At 39.1% G+C, this 19,714-nt stretch overlaps 1 protein-coding gene across 5 annotated transcripts in view; it reads right to left on the minus strand.

Annotated features, from left to right (window-relative positions):
• LOC307009093 (E3 SUMO-protein ligase ZBED1-like) overlaps window positions 1-12,775 on the minus strand; it is a 63,613-nt gene extending 50,838 nt beyond the window's left edge. For 3 of the 5 annotated variants that reach the window (XM_079632523.1, XM_079632522.1, XM_079632521.1), the window contains exons 1-2: window positions 12,597-12,775; window positions 12,083-12,278 (exon numbers count right to left, since the gene is read on the minus strand). Coding sequence is in view for 2 of the 5 variants with exons in the window: in XM_079632520.1 (XP_079488646.1) it covers window positions 7,393-8,922 (1,530 nt within the window). In the remaining 3 variants the exon portion in view is untranslated. Of the gene's footprint in view, window positions 1-7,299; window positions 9,067-12,082; window positions 12,279-12,596 lie in introns of those variants that run through there. The other 2 variants (XM_079632520.1, XM_079632519.1) reach the window with 2 other exon arrangements.
• Between the last annotated feature and the right edge of the window lie 6,939 nt (window positions 12,776-19,714).

Here is a 19,714-nt window from a genome sequence, read left to right on the forward strand (position 1 = left end):
GCGGATGAGACACTTTTACAGCGTGCGTTTCCCTCAGTCTATAAATGAAGCTCCGGCGCACCAGATAACACGTCATCAGCGTCTTACGCCATCAGCGTAACTGTGAAGAATTGACAACAGACCCGGGAGAGAATACAATGCTGAATAAAGTCTTATTTTGTGTTATTTTTGGACCAAAAAGTATTTTCGATGCTTCAAAAACTTCTAACTAACCCACTGATGTCACATGGACTACTTTGATGATGTTTATATTACCTTTATGGACATGGACAGTATACTGTACAGCTTCAATGGAGGGACAGAAATCTCTCGGACTAAATCTAAAATATCTTAAACTGTGTTCCGAAGATGAACGGAGGTCTTACGGGCTTAGAACGACATGAGGGTGAGTCATTAATGACATTATTTTCATTTTTGGGTGAACTAACCCTTTAAGTGAAACGCGAATGTAAGATAGCAAATCTTTAGTCATCCACTAGAGGGGGCAATCTGATTAGTCCCGCAGCTAATCAGGCGAGGCGACCTTAACATTAGTTGGCTACAGAGCAGAGGAGCAGTGTTGACGTGATCAAGTTCAAGCTAAATATTAAAACAAAAATGGACCTGTGGCTTACACGTAGTAATACCAGTGATAAAACGGGTGAACCGTCAGGCAAGAAAGAAGAGTGTCCGACTGAACCCGTACAACTTCCGCAAATTGATGTCGAACCCTCCGCGTCAACGGGGCTTTCCACGCAGAGGATTAATAGCAAAAACCAAAGGCCTGGGTGCATCAAAACGACGAAAGTATGATGAACAGTACATAAAATACGGATTCACATGCATCACACTTAATCACGAACTACGTCCACACCACAGTGTGTTGTATGTTCTGAGGTGCTTGCAAATGATAGTTTGAAACCTGTGAAACTTATACGTCACTTACAAACCAAACACCCGACGTTAAAAGATAAACTGGTTGACTTTTTTCGCCGTAAAGAATCACGAATAAAAAAATCAAAAACAAACTATGACGAGCCAAACCACTGTGGCAGTCAAAGCACATTTAGTTGCCAAGGACAAAAAGCCTCATACTATTGCAGAGAGCCTCATTCGTCCAGCAGCAATGGCCATCTGTAGAAATATGTTTGGAGATAATTTTGCCAGTGACGTTGAACAAATCCCACTATCAGACAACACTATGAGCCGCCGTATTAATGAAATGGCAACCGACATCAAATGTCAACTAATTGAGAGAATACGGGACGGAATTTCTTTTTCATTGCAATTAGACTCTCTATTGCAAAACTCCTCGCAACTACTTGTATTTGTTCGCTACCGTCATGAGAGAAAATTGCTTGAAGATCTGTTATTTTGCTCAGCAATGGAAAAAACATGCACCGGAAGAGATATTTTTGAAATACTCAATGTTGGATGAACTTGGTCTTTGTTGGGACAACTGTGTCGGTGTGTGCACAGACAGAGCAGGAGCCATGTTAGGGAAAAATAAAGGACTCGCTGCTTTGGTTCGTGAAGTAGCTCCGCATGTGCGTTTCACAAACTGTATGATCCACAATTGCATCAAGACTCGCCCCATAAAAACAAGACTGTTTGGCCTATTATGCAAAGAAATGGGGTCAGAATATGAATCGTTACTTTTGCACACGGAGGTACGGTGGCTTTCCAGAGGTAAAGTATTGCAGAGGATATTTGCATTGCGTGACGAACTAAGACTTTTCTGCTCGATTGTGCATCTTCCTTTGCAAATGTTTTTACTGACCCAAAGTGGCTCACAGATCTTGCATACCTGTCTGACATCTTTGATAGACTCAATACCCTTAATTCGTCTCTTCAGGGCCCGAATTCAAACCTACTAACAATGTCCAATAAAATTGTGGGGTTTGTGAGGAAATGGAGTGATGGAGAGGCCAGGTTGATGGGGGTAATGTAGACATGTTCCCAACCTTGGATGAATTTCTCACAGAAAATTAGCTTAATTGGGATGATACAAAAAAAGAAATAACTCTCCATCTACAAGCCCTGTCTGCACATTTCAATAAGTATTTTCCTGAGCAGCATAGTTGGAACCAGTACGACTGAGTTCGTAACCCCTTCATCGAAAGCGCAGTGAGTCTGTCATCAAATCAGCAGGATGCCCTTCTGGACCTTTTTAAGTGACCAAACTTTGAAGACACTGTTTGACTCGAAAACACACTGCCAGAATTCTGGCTGTCAGTGGAGACAGAGTATGCTGAACTTGCGAGACTTGCAATTGATATACTTTTGCCTTAACTTGGCTCTGCGAAGCAACAATTTCTATATTAACTCACATCAAAAGCAAGTATCGCTCACGCTTATTGACAGTGGACGATGATTTACGGATAGCTGTGTCGGGTATCAAACCACGGATTGGTATGTTGTGCTCTCAGAAACAAGGCTCAGCCATCACATTAGGTAAGCCAGATATGTACCGTTTCAATATAACTATTTTTATGCACGCTATGAGTTACTGACGAGTGGAAAGAGTTTTATTGTGAGATTGTTTTGTATTCTACCTAATTCGCATTTATTGTACTTGCACTCTCATCTACCTACTGTTGTTTTGTCTGCTGTCTTAATGTAAATTGCCTTTATCGTTGTTTGTTTATTGTAAAGCGTCCTTGAGCCCTGTAAAGGCGCTATATAAATACAACTTATTATTATTATTATTTATGCAGTAGCAAGGCTACGGTGAATGCGCAACTTTTGTTTGTTGATTTGAGTTTTGTAAATCAAACGTGCGAGTCCCAGTCACGCCGACCCTGTCTTCCTTCTAAACACTGAACCTCTTCACAACTTGTATATCAATGATGTTTGTTTGCACGCACTTTGGGAGGGTGGGGGGCGCGAATGAAATTAGACAAACTTGGGGGGGGGGGGGGGGCATATCCTAAAAGGTTGAAAACCCCTGGCCTACAGCACCTCAGCGAAATGTTACTTTATGGTTTCTATAGTATTTGTATGAAAACCAGTAGCCTAAATGCATTATTAAATACTGTAATTATATTCCATTAGTCCTTTAATACATTGTCTACTTTAATAATATAATATAATTCAATATGTATATGCCACATTTCATGGTGCAGTAAATATTACTAGGCTAACGTTACAGTAAATCCGTGGTAAATGATGGGAATTTGTAGACGGAAAAGCTTCAGACTGTATCGTTGCGCACAGTGTTTCTCCTGTTCGTCGATGGCGCTTCATCTGCCTTTAAACTGGTTTAAATCACTGAGACATTGGTGTTCTTCGCTGAATTCAAGCGCTTCTCACTGGATCTCGTGACCGAGGCCGATCAGAGTAAACGCATCTGCTCTAGTGAGCTCGCACTGCGCTGCTGCGTTTGGACTTTGAGCCGAGCGGATAAACGGTCCGTGTGGCGCGCGGTTCAAATGAGTTTCGTTCCGCTTTTGCCGCATAAACATTTTCGAATATTTATTGAACTCTTGATATAGTTTTATCGAGAAAAATTATATTGCGAATATTATCGTTATATCGCCCAGCCCTACGACTCAGTTGATCAAAGTTTGTGAATCAAAGGATTCAGTTTAAAGAGTTGTTCAAACTTCTCTCGATCAGTTCAAGTGCAAATCAGTTCACAAACAGGTCTACTCGGGATCTACTCTGGAAAAGAGCAAAGAACTGAAATCCTCCAAGCACAGCGCTCACGGTTTAGAGGACTTGACTGCGCTGGACGTGGAGAAACGAAAACTCCTGTGGCCCAAGGTGCCAGAGAGCATCTATTTTGTCTACAGAACATGCATTGCTGGAATATAATTTACCATAAAAATTTGAGACGTATTTTGAAATAATAATAGGGTCCTGTGTTTCATGGCCATTAATATTAAGTTTTCTAATAGATGTATACTCTCCATTCCTTTTCTCCAAATTATGGCATGTTTATAACTTTTCAGTTGATCCGGTCCAATATCTTATGGTTTTACATGCAATTCCCAGGGAATTTTTGAGATTATTAGAAGGTCATAATAATTATTCTCTACAAACAGTAGAAGAATTTACTTCTTGTATTAAGTTGCAGGACAAGGATTTCACAAGTTCTGGATGTAATAGTTTTTTGCGTTCCCTTCTTCAATCTAAATGTATACTTGCTGTTACTACTCACTGGAATTCTTTATTTAAAAAACGTATTGATTGGAGTAAAATTTGGATGACACCTCAGAAGTATTGCATCACAAACAAAGTGAAAGAGGTTTCATATAAAAAATTTCCATAGAGTTTACCCAATTAAGTCACTTGTGGTACATCGCTTTAAAGTGAACATGGAAGATATTTGTGCTTTTTGTAATATTTCCCCTGAGACTATTACAGTTTTTCTCGATTGCTTAAACACATTTCTTGAAACTATGCCTCATATTCTCAAAACAGTAAACACAAATCCATAACGTCTCACCCAGTTCCCCAAACATCCTATTTTCAGGGCAAAATGAAGCTCTACACTCAAAACCATTCACTCTTGCTGAAAAACCAAACTTTGTCCTCAGACTGGACACACAAGCCATCAAAATCAAACACACTACAACATAGTCTTACACACTGGTGTAATAAATTCAAAACAACATTTCCAAAACTGGTAAGTTATGTTGCTTGTGGTTCCCCCCCTCACAAACTTTTCACATGATGAACACAAGACACAACCAATGGATACATTGGCATATTTTAATTCATTCATGTACTCTTGTAAAAGTATTTTTATTTTATTTTTTACTCCTGTAATTTTTATTTATTTTTATATTTACTTATGTAAGATATGTGTGTGACCATCATATGACAGTAAAAGAGCACACACAAACCTTATTCAAATATGGAATTGTATTGGAATGGTAAAGAGTGTTGGTCGTGACAGGAGGGCCTCCACTAAAGGATAAAATATGATGAACAAGTCTAAGAATGTTCCACTTATGGTTGAAAAACCATCATTGGCCTAGAAAGATAACAGTCTGGGAGTCAAGACTATAAAGGAGGAAGGATGCTCTCCCTTCACTGTCACACTCTGCAGACACTCTGTGTGACTGTACGACTGCTGCCGTTTTCTTGCTAGAAAATAAACCTCATCAAAGACAATGGGAAATGTTTGTCTCTTATTCAGTGATAGAATTTTGTTTGCCACCAGCACACCTCCCTGAAGCTTCTGATGATGGAGGTGACGGTGAAGTGTCTCAAATTCGGCCTTACTCATAGCCCAGCCTCCCTCATAGTCATACCATGGACAAGGACATGGTCAACTAAAGTGGCTTGAATTTCATCCGAGACCACTTGTCTTCTTGCCCTTCCCCTTACCTTTCCTCCTCTTCCTATCCCTCCCTGACTTCTTTCTTCATGTCTTTCTGGATCTATTGTTCCAAAACTCAAACTGATTCGGGCACTTTTATCTATCTTGAAGGATCTGATAGATGTGTGTTAAATTTTGACTCTTAGTGTTTTCACCTGGGCAATTGTGTGCTAACTGAGCTAAAGCTGTGCTGACTTGAGTGAACAATATTGAATACTAGTGCTTTCTAAATGACCACATGGTGTAGGCAATGAGAAATGAAGGGATTTGTGTTTATAGTTTAGTGAAATGGGTGTGCTTTTTGATAAATGGCATTATGGTTTTGAAATTTTAGTTCAAAAGCCTGGTTATAGTGTTTAAGCAATCGAGAAAAACTGTAATCATCTATTTTGGGAGTGCCCCAAGACTCAAGTGTTGTGGAAAGAACTCAGTAATTACTTGCAAAGAAAAGTTATGACTCCTGTTAACTATGAAGAAATTGATGTTATGTTAAAATGTTTTTCATTCGAGGGTGATAAAAATATTTTGTTTATATTTGATGTAATTGTTATAATTGCCCGTTACTATATTCATAAAGTTAAATGAAATGGAAAAATACCACATTTTGAACATTTTAAAATATATTTAGAAACAACATCCAAAAGTAAAAACTTAAAAGCTAGGAAAACGACACAGTTGTTTGACAGGTAACGTAGACTCACTGTATTCCGGACACTTTGCACAGTAAAAAGTCCCGTAAGATATCAATCCGTGGAAAGATAAACCTGATTGGCTCGTCTGCCTCTGGGGACATGCCTTCCACATGTTCCCAAATTTGATTGACACATTTTTGGACTAATCATTTTGGAGAAATCTTGAAAAAACTGCCGGGAGACGCAGTGTCCGGATTACAGTGAGGACTCACGGTGTTCCGGACGGCTGAAAATCTTTACTCGCTGTGTTTCGGACAGATAAGGAGGAGTCATTTCTAATATAAAATACATATATTTTAACAACTATAAGTTGGTAAAATAATGATATTAATATTCATATGTTGTATATTTAATATTTATAAGTGTCTATACACTCTTTTAATCGACGATTGCTCATGTGAAGCACATGCGTCGATCACATTATATTCTAACGTTAACGAGGTGTTTTAACGAGGGTGCAGTGATTCATGTCTGACAAAGTGCCTAATTGAACGTGTATATCCCTTAAAAAAGTACAAATATTTGCAAATTGTAACTCATAATTATTTTATAAGACCATAAGAATTTTTTTTTTTTTTTTTCTGGTGGGTGATCATGTTAAGAGCCGATGTATTCTCCCCTCTTCATTTTGACCTGCCGGAAAACCCTCCCCCCGACATTTTCTGAACAGTCATTGGTGTACGTTAGAAACTCACGTTGATTTCTTTGAAACGATTGGCTCTGGAAACATGCTGGTCGGAATCGAAAGAGGCAAAGATGACACGGATATATATAGATGCCGTGACCTGAAAGTGTTTATTTATAGAATTTGCGGGAAAATGTCAAGTGTCCAGAATACCGTGATGTAGTGTTGTCACGGTACCAAAATTTCAGTATTCGGTACCGATACCTGTGAAAATCCACGGTTCTCGGTACCAAACCAAAGTTTAATTTAGACTAAATTTACCAGTAAAAATCCATGGTTCTCGGTACCAAAGCAAAACACAAAAACATGCTAGCTGAACAACACACTATTTTTATTAATAAAGTTAAACAATGCCATTCTTTATACTTGTTTAAAATTGTGTTTCAAGTTTTTTCACAAGTAATAAATGAAAATAGATTACAGACCTAAAAAACAAAACAATAAGCCATGACTGAATAAACACTCTTCTTATTTATAAACTTTAACATTTTTATAAATTAAACAAAATATGCCATGACTGAACAACAAGCTATAAATTAAAATATTATTATAAATGTAAAAAAAAAAAAAAAAACAATGGCATAAATTAAGTATTTCAAGCCAAGGATTGTAAACATTTGAGTAATTAAATAACTAGATAAATAACAAGCATTATTTTAAACAAGTTTCACCCAAAACAATACTGGCCTAACCTACACAGTTATTCCTTAAGTTACTTTCTTTGCCATTTCCAGATTTTCTGAAAGAAACACTAGCATATCAACATGTTCCTGACTCAGTCTTGAGCGTCTTGGGCTAACAATATACCCTGCAGTACTGAACACTCTTTCAGATGAACAGCTTGATGCAGCAATGCAAAGATACTTCCTGGAAAACTCTGATAGTTGAGGTAGTGTACCCATATTTGTTTTCCACCAAGAAAGTGGATCATCCTCAGCACTGACCTCAGGCATCTGACCGTATACCAAGAATTCACCATTTATCTCGTCACTTGCAGAAAGAGGTGCTTGACTTGAATTTGATGATGTTTGTTCTCCTTTCTCTTTCTTTTCCCCTTGTATGCTGGAAAGCAGAAACTTCAGGTCATTTTTGGATTTTTTTGATGGCCTGACTTCTTGACTTGACTCTCCTCCAGACACCCGAGATGCATTTCCTTCATTTTCATTGCCCATTTTCCTCACCTCATCCAGGAGACTTTGCTTCACATCATCCTTTAGAGAGACAAAGCTGTTCTTAAATCGTGGATCAAGGTAGGTTGCAGTGTTCAAAAGAGACCTCAGCTGCAGATCATCATAGCGATGCTGAAGATACTCGTGTATCTTTCCCTTCATCTCTTGGGCTAATGCAGAGTCACTTTGTTCATGACTGAGACACTCAAATATTTTCCAGAGTAATGGCAAGACTGAGGATAGGGTGGTATGTTTTTCCCCGCTGAGTGCATCAGTAAAAGGACTGAGTGGCTCAAGAACTGCTTTAACAGTTTCTAAAACTGTTATGTCTGAGTCTTTTGGTTTCGGATACCATTTTTTCCTGTCTTCAGCCAAGACAGCACAGACAACCTGCTGCTGCTCCAAGAAACGTTCCACCATATCATATGAAGAATTCCAGCGAGTGGGTTCATCATGAATGAGTTTGTGGTCTGGAGAGGACAGATCTTTCTGTTTCTTGGTCAGCTGGCGTGAAAGTTTTGGTGATCTTGTAAAGGCAGAAATAGTTTTTCGAAGCCTTGACAGCACTGCTGACACCCTGTTTATGTCTAACGCCTTATTTACAGCAAGGTGGAGATTGTGTCCAAAACAAGGAATCCAGGTGTAGTCCTCAAAGGCTTTTTTGTTATTTGTGGCATTGTCTGTTGTGATGCCTGACATTCTTGCAATGTCCAACTTCCAGTCTTCAAGTTTTTCTTCAAAGGCCTCCTTCAAACTTTCAGCAGTGTGATCTGTGTTGAGACCACAACAGCCAAGACACCAGGATTGCAATTCCCACGATTTAGTGATGTACTGCAGAGTTACAGACATGAAAGTGTCTGCAGTTCTACTTGTCCAAAGATCTGTTGTGCAGCTGTAAAACGGTTTATCTGTGAGATGCTGGATTATGAGGTCTCTGGTGTCATTGTAGATGCAGGGAATCTCAGTGTACATAAAGTTTCGACTTGGAAGCTGGTATTTTGGGTTGAAATTATGAAGCATTTGCTGGAATCCAAATTTTTTAACGGTATAAATGGGCACTTTGTCCATACATATGAATTCAGCAACAGCTCGGTTCAGCTTTCTTGCCTCGGGTGAGTTTTTGTCATATTTTTGCTGCCACTGAAAAGCTTCTTTAACTGTTGGCTGTTTATGAGTTTGCTGGGGTGTTACATGGTCTTCCTCAGCCTGCAGCTGTAAAAGGAAAATATAATAAATAAACTTTATAAGTATAGAACTCAAACAACGGGCTGAGTCTGACCAAATGAAACATTAGATTTTCTCTAAATAACAAATCTAAGCTTTTATAATAAATCTAGATAAGTTAAAAAAATTAATTAAATTATACATTTCAAAATGTACTCATACATTTATAAAATTAAAAGTGTTTATCTGTTAACTTAATTTAATGCAATGAATAAATGTGAATGATCAAGTGTTTGTATTAAATAACATCCGCACAAACATTAATTTATGTTGAAAAATATATTCACTCACACTGTAAGTTGATGTTAGATAATGCATGAAGTAGCATAATGATAGTGAATGGTACTATTATAACACGTTTTTTAATGCACCTGTATTTAATCAAACTGTTCATATTTAATTTGATTTAAACCTGCTAGTTATCTAGTCAAGAATAAGCCTAGAACTGCTTTTCTGACAGACTGATTTTGAGGAAATAAACACTGTTGTTAACCATACATTTGTACACCTTTTGGATATACAATCATTAAAAATCCTCTATTGTGTAAAAGCAGTAAACGCCTTTATATCCTCCTGTTTTTTTACCCTAATTAAATGTATAGGAGCTTTAAATAGATAAAGAATCTTAATTCTAACACTCATTATATTTGCGTTAGCCGCATCAGGCACGCTATTGATTTACTACACAAACGGCTGTTTATTTCTATCCGACATTCAAATTAAAATGATATATAATTCATAACAGAAGCTCTAAATTTTAAATTAGTTTGAAACTTACCTGCTTGAACTCTTTCATTAGATCCGGGTGTCGGTCTTTGAGGTGTTTTATTAAGTTAGATGTGTTTCCTCCTTTTGAGAGAAAACTTCGATGACAATGTTTGCAAATGGGTTTTTGATTATCAATGATGTTCCCCTCGTCATCAGCCGCAAAACCGAAATATTTCCACACATGGCTCTTTCCTCCTTTTCGGTACTACCGGTACTTAAGAAAACTTGGTACCGTGACGTTTAATTTTTTTTAGTACCGACTTGGTACCGAAGTACCGGGTTTTTTGACAACACTACCGTGATGTCCGGAATACAGTGAGTCTACGTTATAAGTTTAAGTAAAATGCCCTCTATTTTTTTTTTTCATTTAATTTTTTTTACCCTTGACATATTTGGTTGTATGTACTCTTGTATGTCAGGGCTCCAGACTGCGACCAAATGGTCGCATTTTGCGACCAAAATTTGAGAGTGTGCGACTGAATTTTACATCCAGTCGCACATATGCAACCAGTAATTTTTTACACGTTAAACGTGGAAGGGGCTTATCAATGAATCCGAAATGTGTGGCAGGCCAATGAGTGCGAGAAGAATAGGGAATGGCCACTGTAAGTGGCTAATGTGTGGAGGGGGAGGGCCCTAGAGATAATCGAGCGTGCGTCTGTGGGAATTGGAGACGGAGACAAATATCACAGCCTGCTATGAGCGTCTGAGCAATGAGCAAGCAAACTATTGACTCGTTCTTCCGACCTCCGGCTAGTGTGCCAGTTAAATTCACTTGCTGGCTTACCAAATAATACATTACAACAATGTTAATCAAAACGATTACTCTTTGTAAACTGTTCAATGTGAGTGCCAAATGCTCGAACATGACCTGTCATTTACGCCGTCATCACCCGGGAGTTGATAGCGCACGAGCGCCGGCGAGACCTGAACTGCAGACGTTACCATCGGTGTTTAAACTAAACTCATTTATGTTCTGCCAATGTAAACATTCAAGAGCAAGACGTGAAAGAGAACTCGTGTCTAGATTTGTGCGCGCGAGTGCGTGTATTCGTAGGCTACTCATCTCAGACAGCGCGCAAATATTGAGTTATCTTTCAAGTCGAAAGTGCAAACTTTCATTTGCACTTGAATGGACAAATTCACACAAAACATGGCCGTCTTGATGAGTATCCTAGCAGATATAGTATCTGTTATGCCTTAAGCTCTGAATTGAATAGCTTTTGTAACTTTAATAAGGATTAATCTTTAATTTATACAGTCAAATATGCAATGTTATTTTACATTTGATTCTTTTATTCAATTTCTGTACCTGAAAATTAATGTTAGACCTGAAAAGCATAGTTTATTATTAGTAGGCTATCTTTGCTCTATTGTATTTATTTGTGCTTTTGCTTGGTTAGATTATTTCTTCTTATTTTCTTAATTTTTTTTGACAGTAGTCTTTTTTTCCCCATGAACACATACCGAATCATACCGAAACTGTGAACCTAAAACCGTGATACAAACTGAACCGTGAGCTATTTGAAACGTTGTAGCCCTAGTACAGTGTCACAGTCGGATGATGATGATGATTCAGAGTGAGAGGTTTTAGTGGCGAAAAAGGCCGAACCCACCATTTTCGGGAAGACTGGTTGAGGTAGTACTGTACTGGTAGTACTGTAAGGAGACGATTTCCATAAACTGCGAATGTTGCAGTCGCTACCCCATAACTGCGGGGAACACGAAGTTTGCCGACAGTGCAGGCACTTCACAGTTTAAACACAATACTATATTTAAACACAATCTTAGCCTCAAGCATAGAGTATGCCGTGACATGTTAATAAATCAACTGCCGGTTGCTTTTAGAAGACAAGAGGCTGTAACGTTAAATCAGAGCGCAAAGGCATTGTAATTTCTGCATCTATTATCAAAGTATTTATTAGTAATACACTGGAAATGAGTAGAAATGTGAATATTTGGTTAGTATGTTGATTTACGGTGTGTGCTCCTAAATTTTCTTGTTGTGCCCCTAAAATTTTCAGTTGGGGGCCACTGTGCTCCTAGTGAAAAAAGTTAGTCTGGAGCCCTGTATGTAAATTATGTTTTGTTCTTATTAAAATTCAATAAAAAAATAAAAGTTCAAGTGCAAAAAACAAAGTTTGTCTATTTCAGAAGCAAAAAAAAAAATCAAACAATTAATCCCATGAATCAAAGTCCTTTGAGTCTGAAAAACAAAAGAAAATAAATATCCTACCAGTTGATAGTTTCAAATTACGGTTCAAAGGGGAAACCGGTCCATGGGCACTGGTCAGCTCGCCATTTGTGGAAGATTAATAGCATCCACCACCAGGCAGACGATTCATCTCCAATGGATTATTTATGGCACAAAACAGGACACAGTTGCGGATCACGTTCACATGGGAAAAAAACTGAGAAAAAGAAAAACCAGCCTTGCAAAACACAAGACAAACGTACAAGAATTAATTTCTGATTCAACTTTTCCATAACAATATTCATGCGCATCTCAAATAATCTAACTTTTCGACATTTATAGAACACATCGACACTCATAAATCACTCATTGTCTCAACTCATAACACAATAAGCATTGTTACACGTGGTAGCTTTAGCCCATGGCTAACTAGTTCAGCTCGCGCTGTGAGAGCGGCCTACTCAACTCAGCTAATATCAAATCATTTCTGTTATTGACATATCTATATATTTCATATGTCTTTTTATAATCAAATTTCATATAAAAAATCACTCACCAAAACGAGATTGCATCAAATATTCACTTAAAACAGATTATTCAATACAGATTTTCACTCTGGGATCCTTCGATTTCCACTCCACTTTTCTCTCTCAGACGAAAAGTTTCCAAGTGATTTATGATTTAGTTAAAAGGAGTTTCTGGATAAATGCTCCGTGTCCTGCTGCTGCCTCGTGCTGTTCATGATGACTGACAGCGGCGCCGGCGCGAACTGTGGGCGGGCCTTATGAATATGCCGCTACGGTTGGCTCTCAGGGGTGTCAGTCACTGCAGCACAATCAGTGATTGGATGAATTGCGTTTCTTTGTAGTACACTTTAATTCTTTCCTTTTCTTACAGTTTTTTCCAACTGCTTACACACAAAATATTTTCATGTCACACGATTTTTTAAACCTTTCACTCAAAAGTGCAAAACTACACACCAAATCTCCAAAACCATAAGCTATTTCTCAGCCTTTGACACAATTTTCAATTACATTAAACACACAACACACAATTCTCTACCTAAAACTAGGCGCGGATTTATGGGTGCCCACCCAGATTGACCGGTGGCTCACCCAATCAGATTAATGAAAACATTACATTTTTAAATTTTAATAATAACGAATTAATAAATCATTTCATTTTAATAGTTTCCTAAAGACATTTATGTACAGTAGCTACGAAAAAAAGCTACAAAATAAAAATATTATGACGGCATATGACGTGTCAGTCCAGTCAAGTCAAGTCAAGTCACCTTTATTTATATAGCGCTTTTTACAATACATATTGTATCAAAGCAGCTTCACAGTGATAACATGAAAATAATACAAAAAACAATTTCATCATCGTCCACCTTTAAGGCAGATCTATAATATTGTTGAATATTAAATGTCCCCAACTAAGCAAGCCAGAAGGCAAGCAACAGCGGCAAGGAACCAAAAATCCATCAGTGACAGAATGGAGAAAAAAACCTTGGGAGAACCCAGGCTCAGTCGGGGGCCAGTTCTCCTCTGGCCAATGAGTGAACAGTGTATGAAGTTCAGAATGAATCAGAGTATTTGTCCAGTTCCGGTTGGTTGAAGTCGGAGTGGAGAGGTGGAGAGACTGGTTGACACTTCAGGTCAGCGGCGTCGTCGTGTCCTGGCGCTTGTCCTTCATCAGATCTGGATACGGCCTGGTTCCGGTGGACAGCGGTAAACCTCGGGATAGACAGAGAGACTAATATTAGCGTAGACGCCATCCTTCTTATGATGTACATGAGGATATATACGGGAAGTGTTCCCGGTCCCGGCTGTTCTAAACTATGCAGCCTAACATTGAATTATATAAGTCTATAATGTGTTATGTGTATGCTAGGCCGAAGAGATGTGTTTTTAGTCTAGATTTGAACTGACAGAGTGTGTCTGCTTCCCGGACAATGGTAGGAAGACTGTTCCAAAGTTTTGGTGCTAAGTAGGAAAAGGATCTACCGCCAGCAGTCGATTTTGATATTCTAGGTATTATTAACTGGCCGGAATTTGGAGATCGCAGTAGACGTGAAGGACTGTAATGCGTTAAGAGCTCGCTCAAGTACTGCGGAGCTAAACCATTTAGTGCTTTGTAAGTGATCAGCAATATTTTAAAATGTATACGATGTTTAATAGGCAGCGAATGCAGTGTTGACAGAACGGGGCTAATATGGTCATACTTCCTGGTTCTGGTAAGAACTCGAGCTGCTGCGTTTTGAACTAGCTGTAGTTTGTTTATTAAGCGTGCAGGGCAACCACCCAGTAGAGCATTACAATAATCTAGCCTTGAGGTCATAAACGCATGAACTAATTGTTCTGCATTATTCATTGAGAGCATATGATGTAATTTAGATATATTTTTAAGATGGAAGAAAGCGGTTTTACAGATACTAGACACATGACTTTCAAATGAAAGATTGGTATCAAAGAGCACACCCAGGTTCCTAACCGACGACGAAGACTTAACAGAGCAGCCATCAAGTGTTAGACAGTACTCTATTACGTGTGGAAGTTTTTTGTCCAATAATTAGAATCTCTGTTTTTTCTGAATTTAGTAGTAGGAAATTACTAGTCATCCAATTTTTTTATATCAGCTATGCATTCCGTTAATTTTGTGAATTGGTAGGTTTCGTTAGGTTTTGAAGAAATATACAGCTGAGTATCGTCGGCATAACAGTGAAAGCTAATTCCATGTTTCCTAATGATATCTCCTAATGGTAGCATATACAGAGTGAACAGCAGCGGTCCTAGTACTGAGCCTTGTGGTACGCCATACTGAACTTGTGATTGATAAGACATCTCTTCATTTACTGCAACAAACTGATAACGGTCAGATAAGTATGATTTAAACCATGCTAGTGCAATTCCACTAATGCCAACATAATGTTTGAGTCTATTTAAAAGGATGTTGTGGTCAATGGTGTCAAATGCAGCACTAAGATCAAGTAATACTAATAGAGAGATACAACCACGATCGGATGATAAGAGCAAATCATTTGTGACTCTAACAAGAGCTGTCTCGGTACTATGGTACGGTCTAAATCCGGACTGAAAATCCTTGCAGATATCATTTCTTTCAAGAAAGGAACACAGTTGTGAGGATACTGCTTTTTCTAATATCTTTGACAGAAATGGCAGATTAGAGATCGGCCTGTAATTGACTAGTTTTGTAGGATCAAGTTGCTGTTTTTTAACAAGCGGTTTAATCATAGCTAGCTTAAAGGTTTTTGGTACGTATCCTAGAGACAAAGATGAATTAATGATATTAAAGTCCGCGTGAACCGGAAGTTACAAACGACTTTTCTCAAGTGTTGTGACGCATTTCCGAGTGAAACGGAATATTGAACAGAGGGCAGGGTTTTACTTCAGCGCTCCTCCTCTCCATCTCTCGCCCATAGCAGAGTAACGGTTTGAGGGGAGTGGTTAAGCGATTAACCAACCCAAGTCGTCAAGCCTATGTCATCAGAAAAGAACGCCATTCCAGACCCGGAAGTAACTTTTCAGACTTTGATTAAAGATAACTTCGGCAAACAATTTTTTTCCGTGTATTAACTTGCACGGATTAATTGTTCACCACAAGACTAGTAATATCCGCTAACAAAGTAAATAGGGTCAATTTTGATTTCATGCCGACTTTAAGAAGAGGATCTATGACATCGGGAAGCATCTCTTTCTGTAGCTTAGTCGGTATAGGGTCTAACATGCACGTTGTCGATTTAGATGATTTGACGAGTTTGCAAAATTCTTCCTCTCCTATAGCAATGAATGAATAAAATTTTCCCTCAGGGAGACTACAATGCACTTCCTGATGCGATATTGTATTAGACGGTTGGATAGTTATAATTTTGTCCCTGATATTATCGATCTTATAAGTGAAGAAGTTCATAAAGTCATCACTGCTGTGTTGCTTGGAAACTTCTGGGCTTGAAGCTTTCTTTTTCGTTAGTTTAGCCACTGTTTCAAATAAATACCTAGGATTATGTTTATTTTCTTCTAATAGTGTTGACAAATAAGCAGATCTAGAAGCTTTTAAAGCCTCTCTGTAAGCAATCGAGCTCTCCTTCCATGAATTCCGAAACACCTCTAGTTTTGTTTTCTTCCAGTTGCGCTCAACTTTTCTGGCTGCTCTCTTAAGGGCCTGAGTGTGCTCGTTGTGCCACGGCGTTGGACTATGTTCTTTAATCTTCTTTAAGCGTAACGGAGCAACTGTGTCTAAAGTGCTGGAAAAGAGAGAGTTAAAAGTTTCTGTTGCAATATCAAGTTCTTCTAAGCTATCCGAGATGCTGAGATGATGAAACTGATTATTGATAAAGCAATCTTTAGTGGCAGAAGAGATCGGTCTAACATATTTATAACACGGAGTTGGCTTTGCAGCCTTGGCTAAATGTAATTTACACAAGACTAGATAGTGATCTGAGATGTCATCGCTCTGCTGCAGTATTTCAACGGCATCAACATCTATTCCATGTGATAGTATTAGATCTAGAGTATGATTACGACAATGAGTAGGTCCTGACACGTGTTGTCTAACTCCAATTGAGTTTATAATGTCTTTAAATGCCAATCCCAATGCATCTTTTTCATTATCTATGTGTATATTAAAGTCACCAACAATTAGTACTTTATCTGCAGCCAATACTAATTCTGATAGAAAGTCCGCAAATTCTTTGATAAAGTCTGTATGGTGCCCTGGTGGCCTGAATACAGTAGCCAGTAGAATTTTCAAACGTGATTTATCATTTACACTAGATATTTTTACATTAAGCACCAACACTTCAAAATAATTATATTTACAACTAGATTTCTTAGTGGTTTTGAAAATATTATTATAAATTACAGCAACACCTCCTCCTTTGCGTTTCAGACGAGGTTCATGTTTATAACCGTAATCTTGTGGCGTTGACTCATTTAAAGCAATGTAATCGTTTGGTTTTAGCCAGGTTTCTGTCAAACACAGCACATCTAGGTTATAATCTGTAATCATATCATTAACTATTAGCGCTTTTGAAGTAAGAGATTGAATATTCAGCAACCCAAGCTTTATCATTTGCTCATCCGTATTATATCTGTTTTTTATTTGTTGAACATCAATTCAATTTTTAACCTTAGATGGGTTTGAACGTTTTTTGGATTTCCAAGTTCGGGGAACAGACAGAGTCTCTATATGATGATATCTAGGTGAAAGAGGCTCTATGTGATGGGATTTATCTGACCTTGGTGACGTGAGGCCGCTAGCAGACGGTCGGTTAAGCCAGTCTGTCTGCTTCCTGACCTGAGGCCCAGATTGTCATGTTTTATCTCTAAGACTATGAGCCAAATTACTAGAGAGAAAAGCAGCACCATCCCAGGAGGGATGAATACCATCTCTTTTCAACAGGTCAGGTTTGCCCCAAAAACTTTTCCAATTGTCTATGAATTCTATATTATTCTGCGGACACCACCCAGACAGCCAGCCATTGAGTGAACACAATCTACTAACTATCTCATCACTCCTGCAAACAGGAAGGGGGCCAGAGCAGATTACAGTGCTTGACATCGTACTTGCAAGTTCACACACCTCTTTAATATTAATTTTGGTGATCTCTGACTGGCGGAGTCGAACATCATTAGTGCCGACGTGAATAATAATCTTAGAGAATTTACGTTTAGCATTAGCCAGCACTTTCAAATTTGCTTTGATGTCAGGCGCTCTGGCTCCCGGCAAACATGTGACTATGGTGGCTGGTGTCTCTATTTTCATGTTCCGTGTAATAGAATCGCCAATAACTAGGGCACAATCAGAATAATTCTCAGTGGGTGTTTCACTGAGCGGGGCAAATCGATTTGTTATCGGAACGGAAAAGTGTTTTTTTGATCCGCGACTAGAGCGATCTCTCACTGTCACTGTCAAGAATTAACTAGGCTAGGTGCATCCAAAATAGTATCTAAAGCTCTAGCACTCTTCTTACTATTCTCGATTAAAGTTTGGATGCGTGTCTCTAGTTCTGAAATCTTCTCCGTCAGGCTGACTGTCTCCTTGCATTTATCACATATAAATCCTATATTGCCGACAGAGAAGGCTATGGTAAACATGTGACATGAAGTGCAGGTGACAATAACAGGAGAAGACATTACTCACCGTGTTTGTTGACTGACTCTTACTCACCTGGGCTTTTATGAACTCAAAGGCGCGGGCGCGCGCGAGAAAAATAAATAACTGAGCGCACGGGTGGTGCGTTAAAAGGCTAGCGAGTTAGCGTGTTGTGCTGACAATAACGGAAGCTAGCAATGTCAGGTTAATCTGAGATGTTGGGTAAGCTGTATTTAGTAGTATAAACAACTAGAAACGATAATAAATGATGGTTCAAAACAGAAATAAATACGAAGCTAATACAAGGCTTAGACGCAGCAAACAAACTCACAGCAGCAGCAGTCACAGCGAGGCAGACAGGAGCAATCGATGTCCAGTGATGCTATCACGCAACACCGCGGGCTCGGGCACGTTTCGGACCGAAAGTTTTCCGCGGCAACCTAACTGAGCTATGGCTAAACAGCTATCATTGACACACTTAAAAAAACACGTCTAGATGATGATATACTTCTGGACCATGTCATAACGTTACCTGAGGAGGAGGAGGATGGTCGTGAGACACTTAACGTTAGTGGCTTATTTTCATCAAGTCATGCTAGCGTTAATGTTAGCATGAAGGCTGACACTGCACTCCACCGCCACAGACCGCCACCAGCATCCAAAGAGACAACCGCTGGCTACACCATCGGATCTATCGGCATTGGAGGAACCTGCCACTCAGCCAAAGCTGTCAACATTTCCGTCTACTGTCATAAGTGGAAAACCATGCTCATTCAACAGCAACTGGTATGAGAAATTCAAATGGATTGAATACAGCAAAGAACGGGACGCAGTGTTTTGCAAGGCGTGTAAACATTTTCCGGAGATGCACACAGAGTTTGCTTTTATTAAAGATGGCTACAAGAACTGGAAACGTCTCAGAGAAGCCTGCGACAAACATGAAGCAAGCACGCCCCATGCTATGGCGTTAACTAAGCAAAAATCGTACATGGTCAGTCATGCACCGCAAAGCCACGGGACAGTTTTGAACCAGCTGCACGGTGACACCCCGTCATTTGTGAAGCGAAACAGGGAGCATATTAAAGTTGTGTTGGACATTGCCATGTTATGTGCCAAGCTGGAAATACCACTCAGAGGCCACAGAGAAACCGAGGATGCACTTAATAGCCTAAAGGTAATTTCTTAGAGTTCTTTAAGTTCATGTCAAAATATGCTCCAGAAATTGAAAATAGACTTAATGAGCTGCCCCGAATTGCCACATTCATGAGCCACCACATCCAGGATGAGCTGATTGAAGCTGCAGCATCGATCCTACTCCGTAAAATAAAGACTGAACTGCATGGGCAATATTTTGCCATACTTGCAGATGAGTTTAAGGATTTAGCTAAACGTGAGCTGGTTGCAGTGTGTGTGCGATTCATACATGGAGGAATTATCAAAGAGCGGGCGGTGGGCTTTGTTGAGGCCGCAGATCTGTCAGCGCAAGGGATATCACAAAAAATCCTGGAGGTCCTTCAACCACTCGAACTGGATCCTGCTCTCTGCGTCGGTTTCTGT

Source organism: Phoxinus phoxinus (genome assembly GCF_949152265.1).
Source record: "Phoxinus phoxinus genome assembly, chromosome: 13".
Classification (NCBI taxonomy): Eukaryota; Metazoa; Chordata; class Actinopteri; order Cypriniformes; family Leuciscidae; genus Phoxinus; species Phoxinus phoxinus.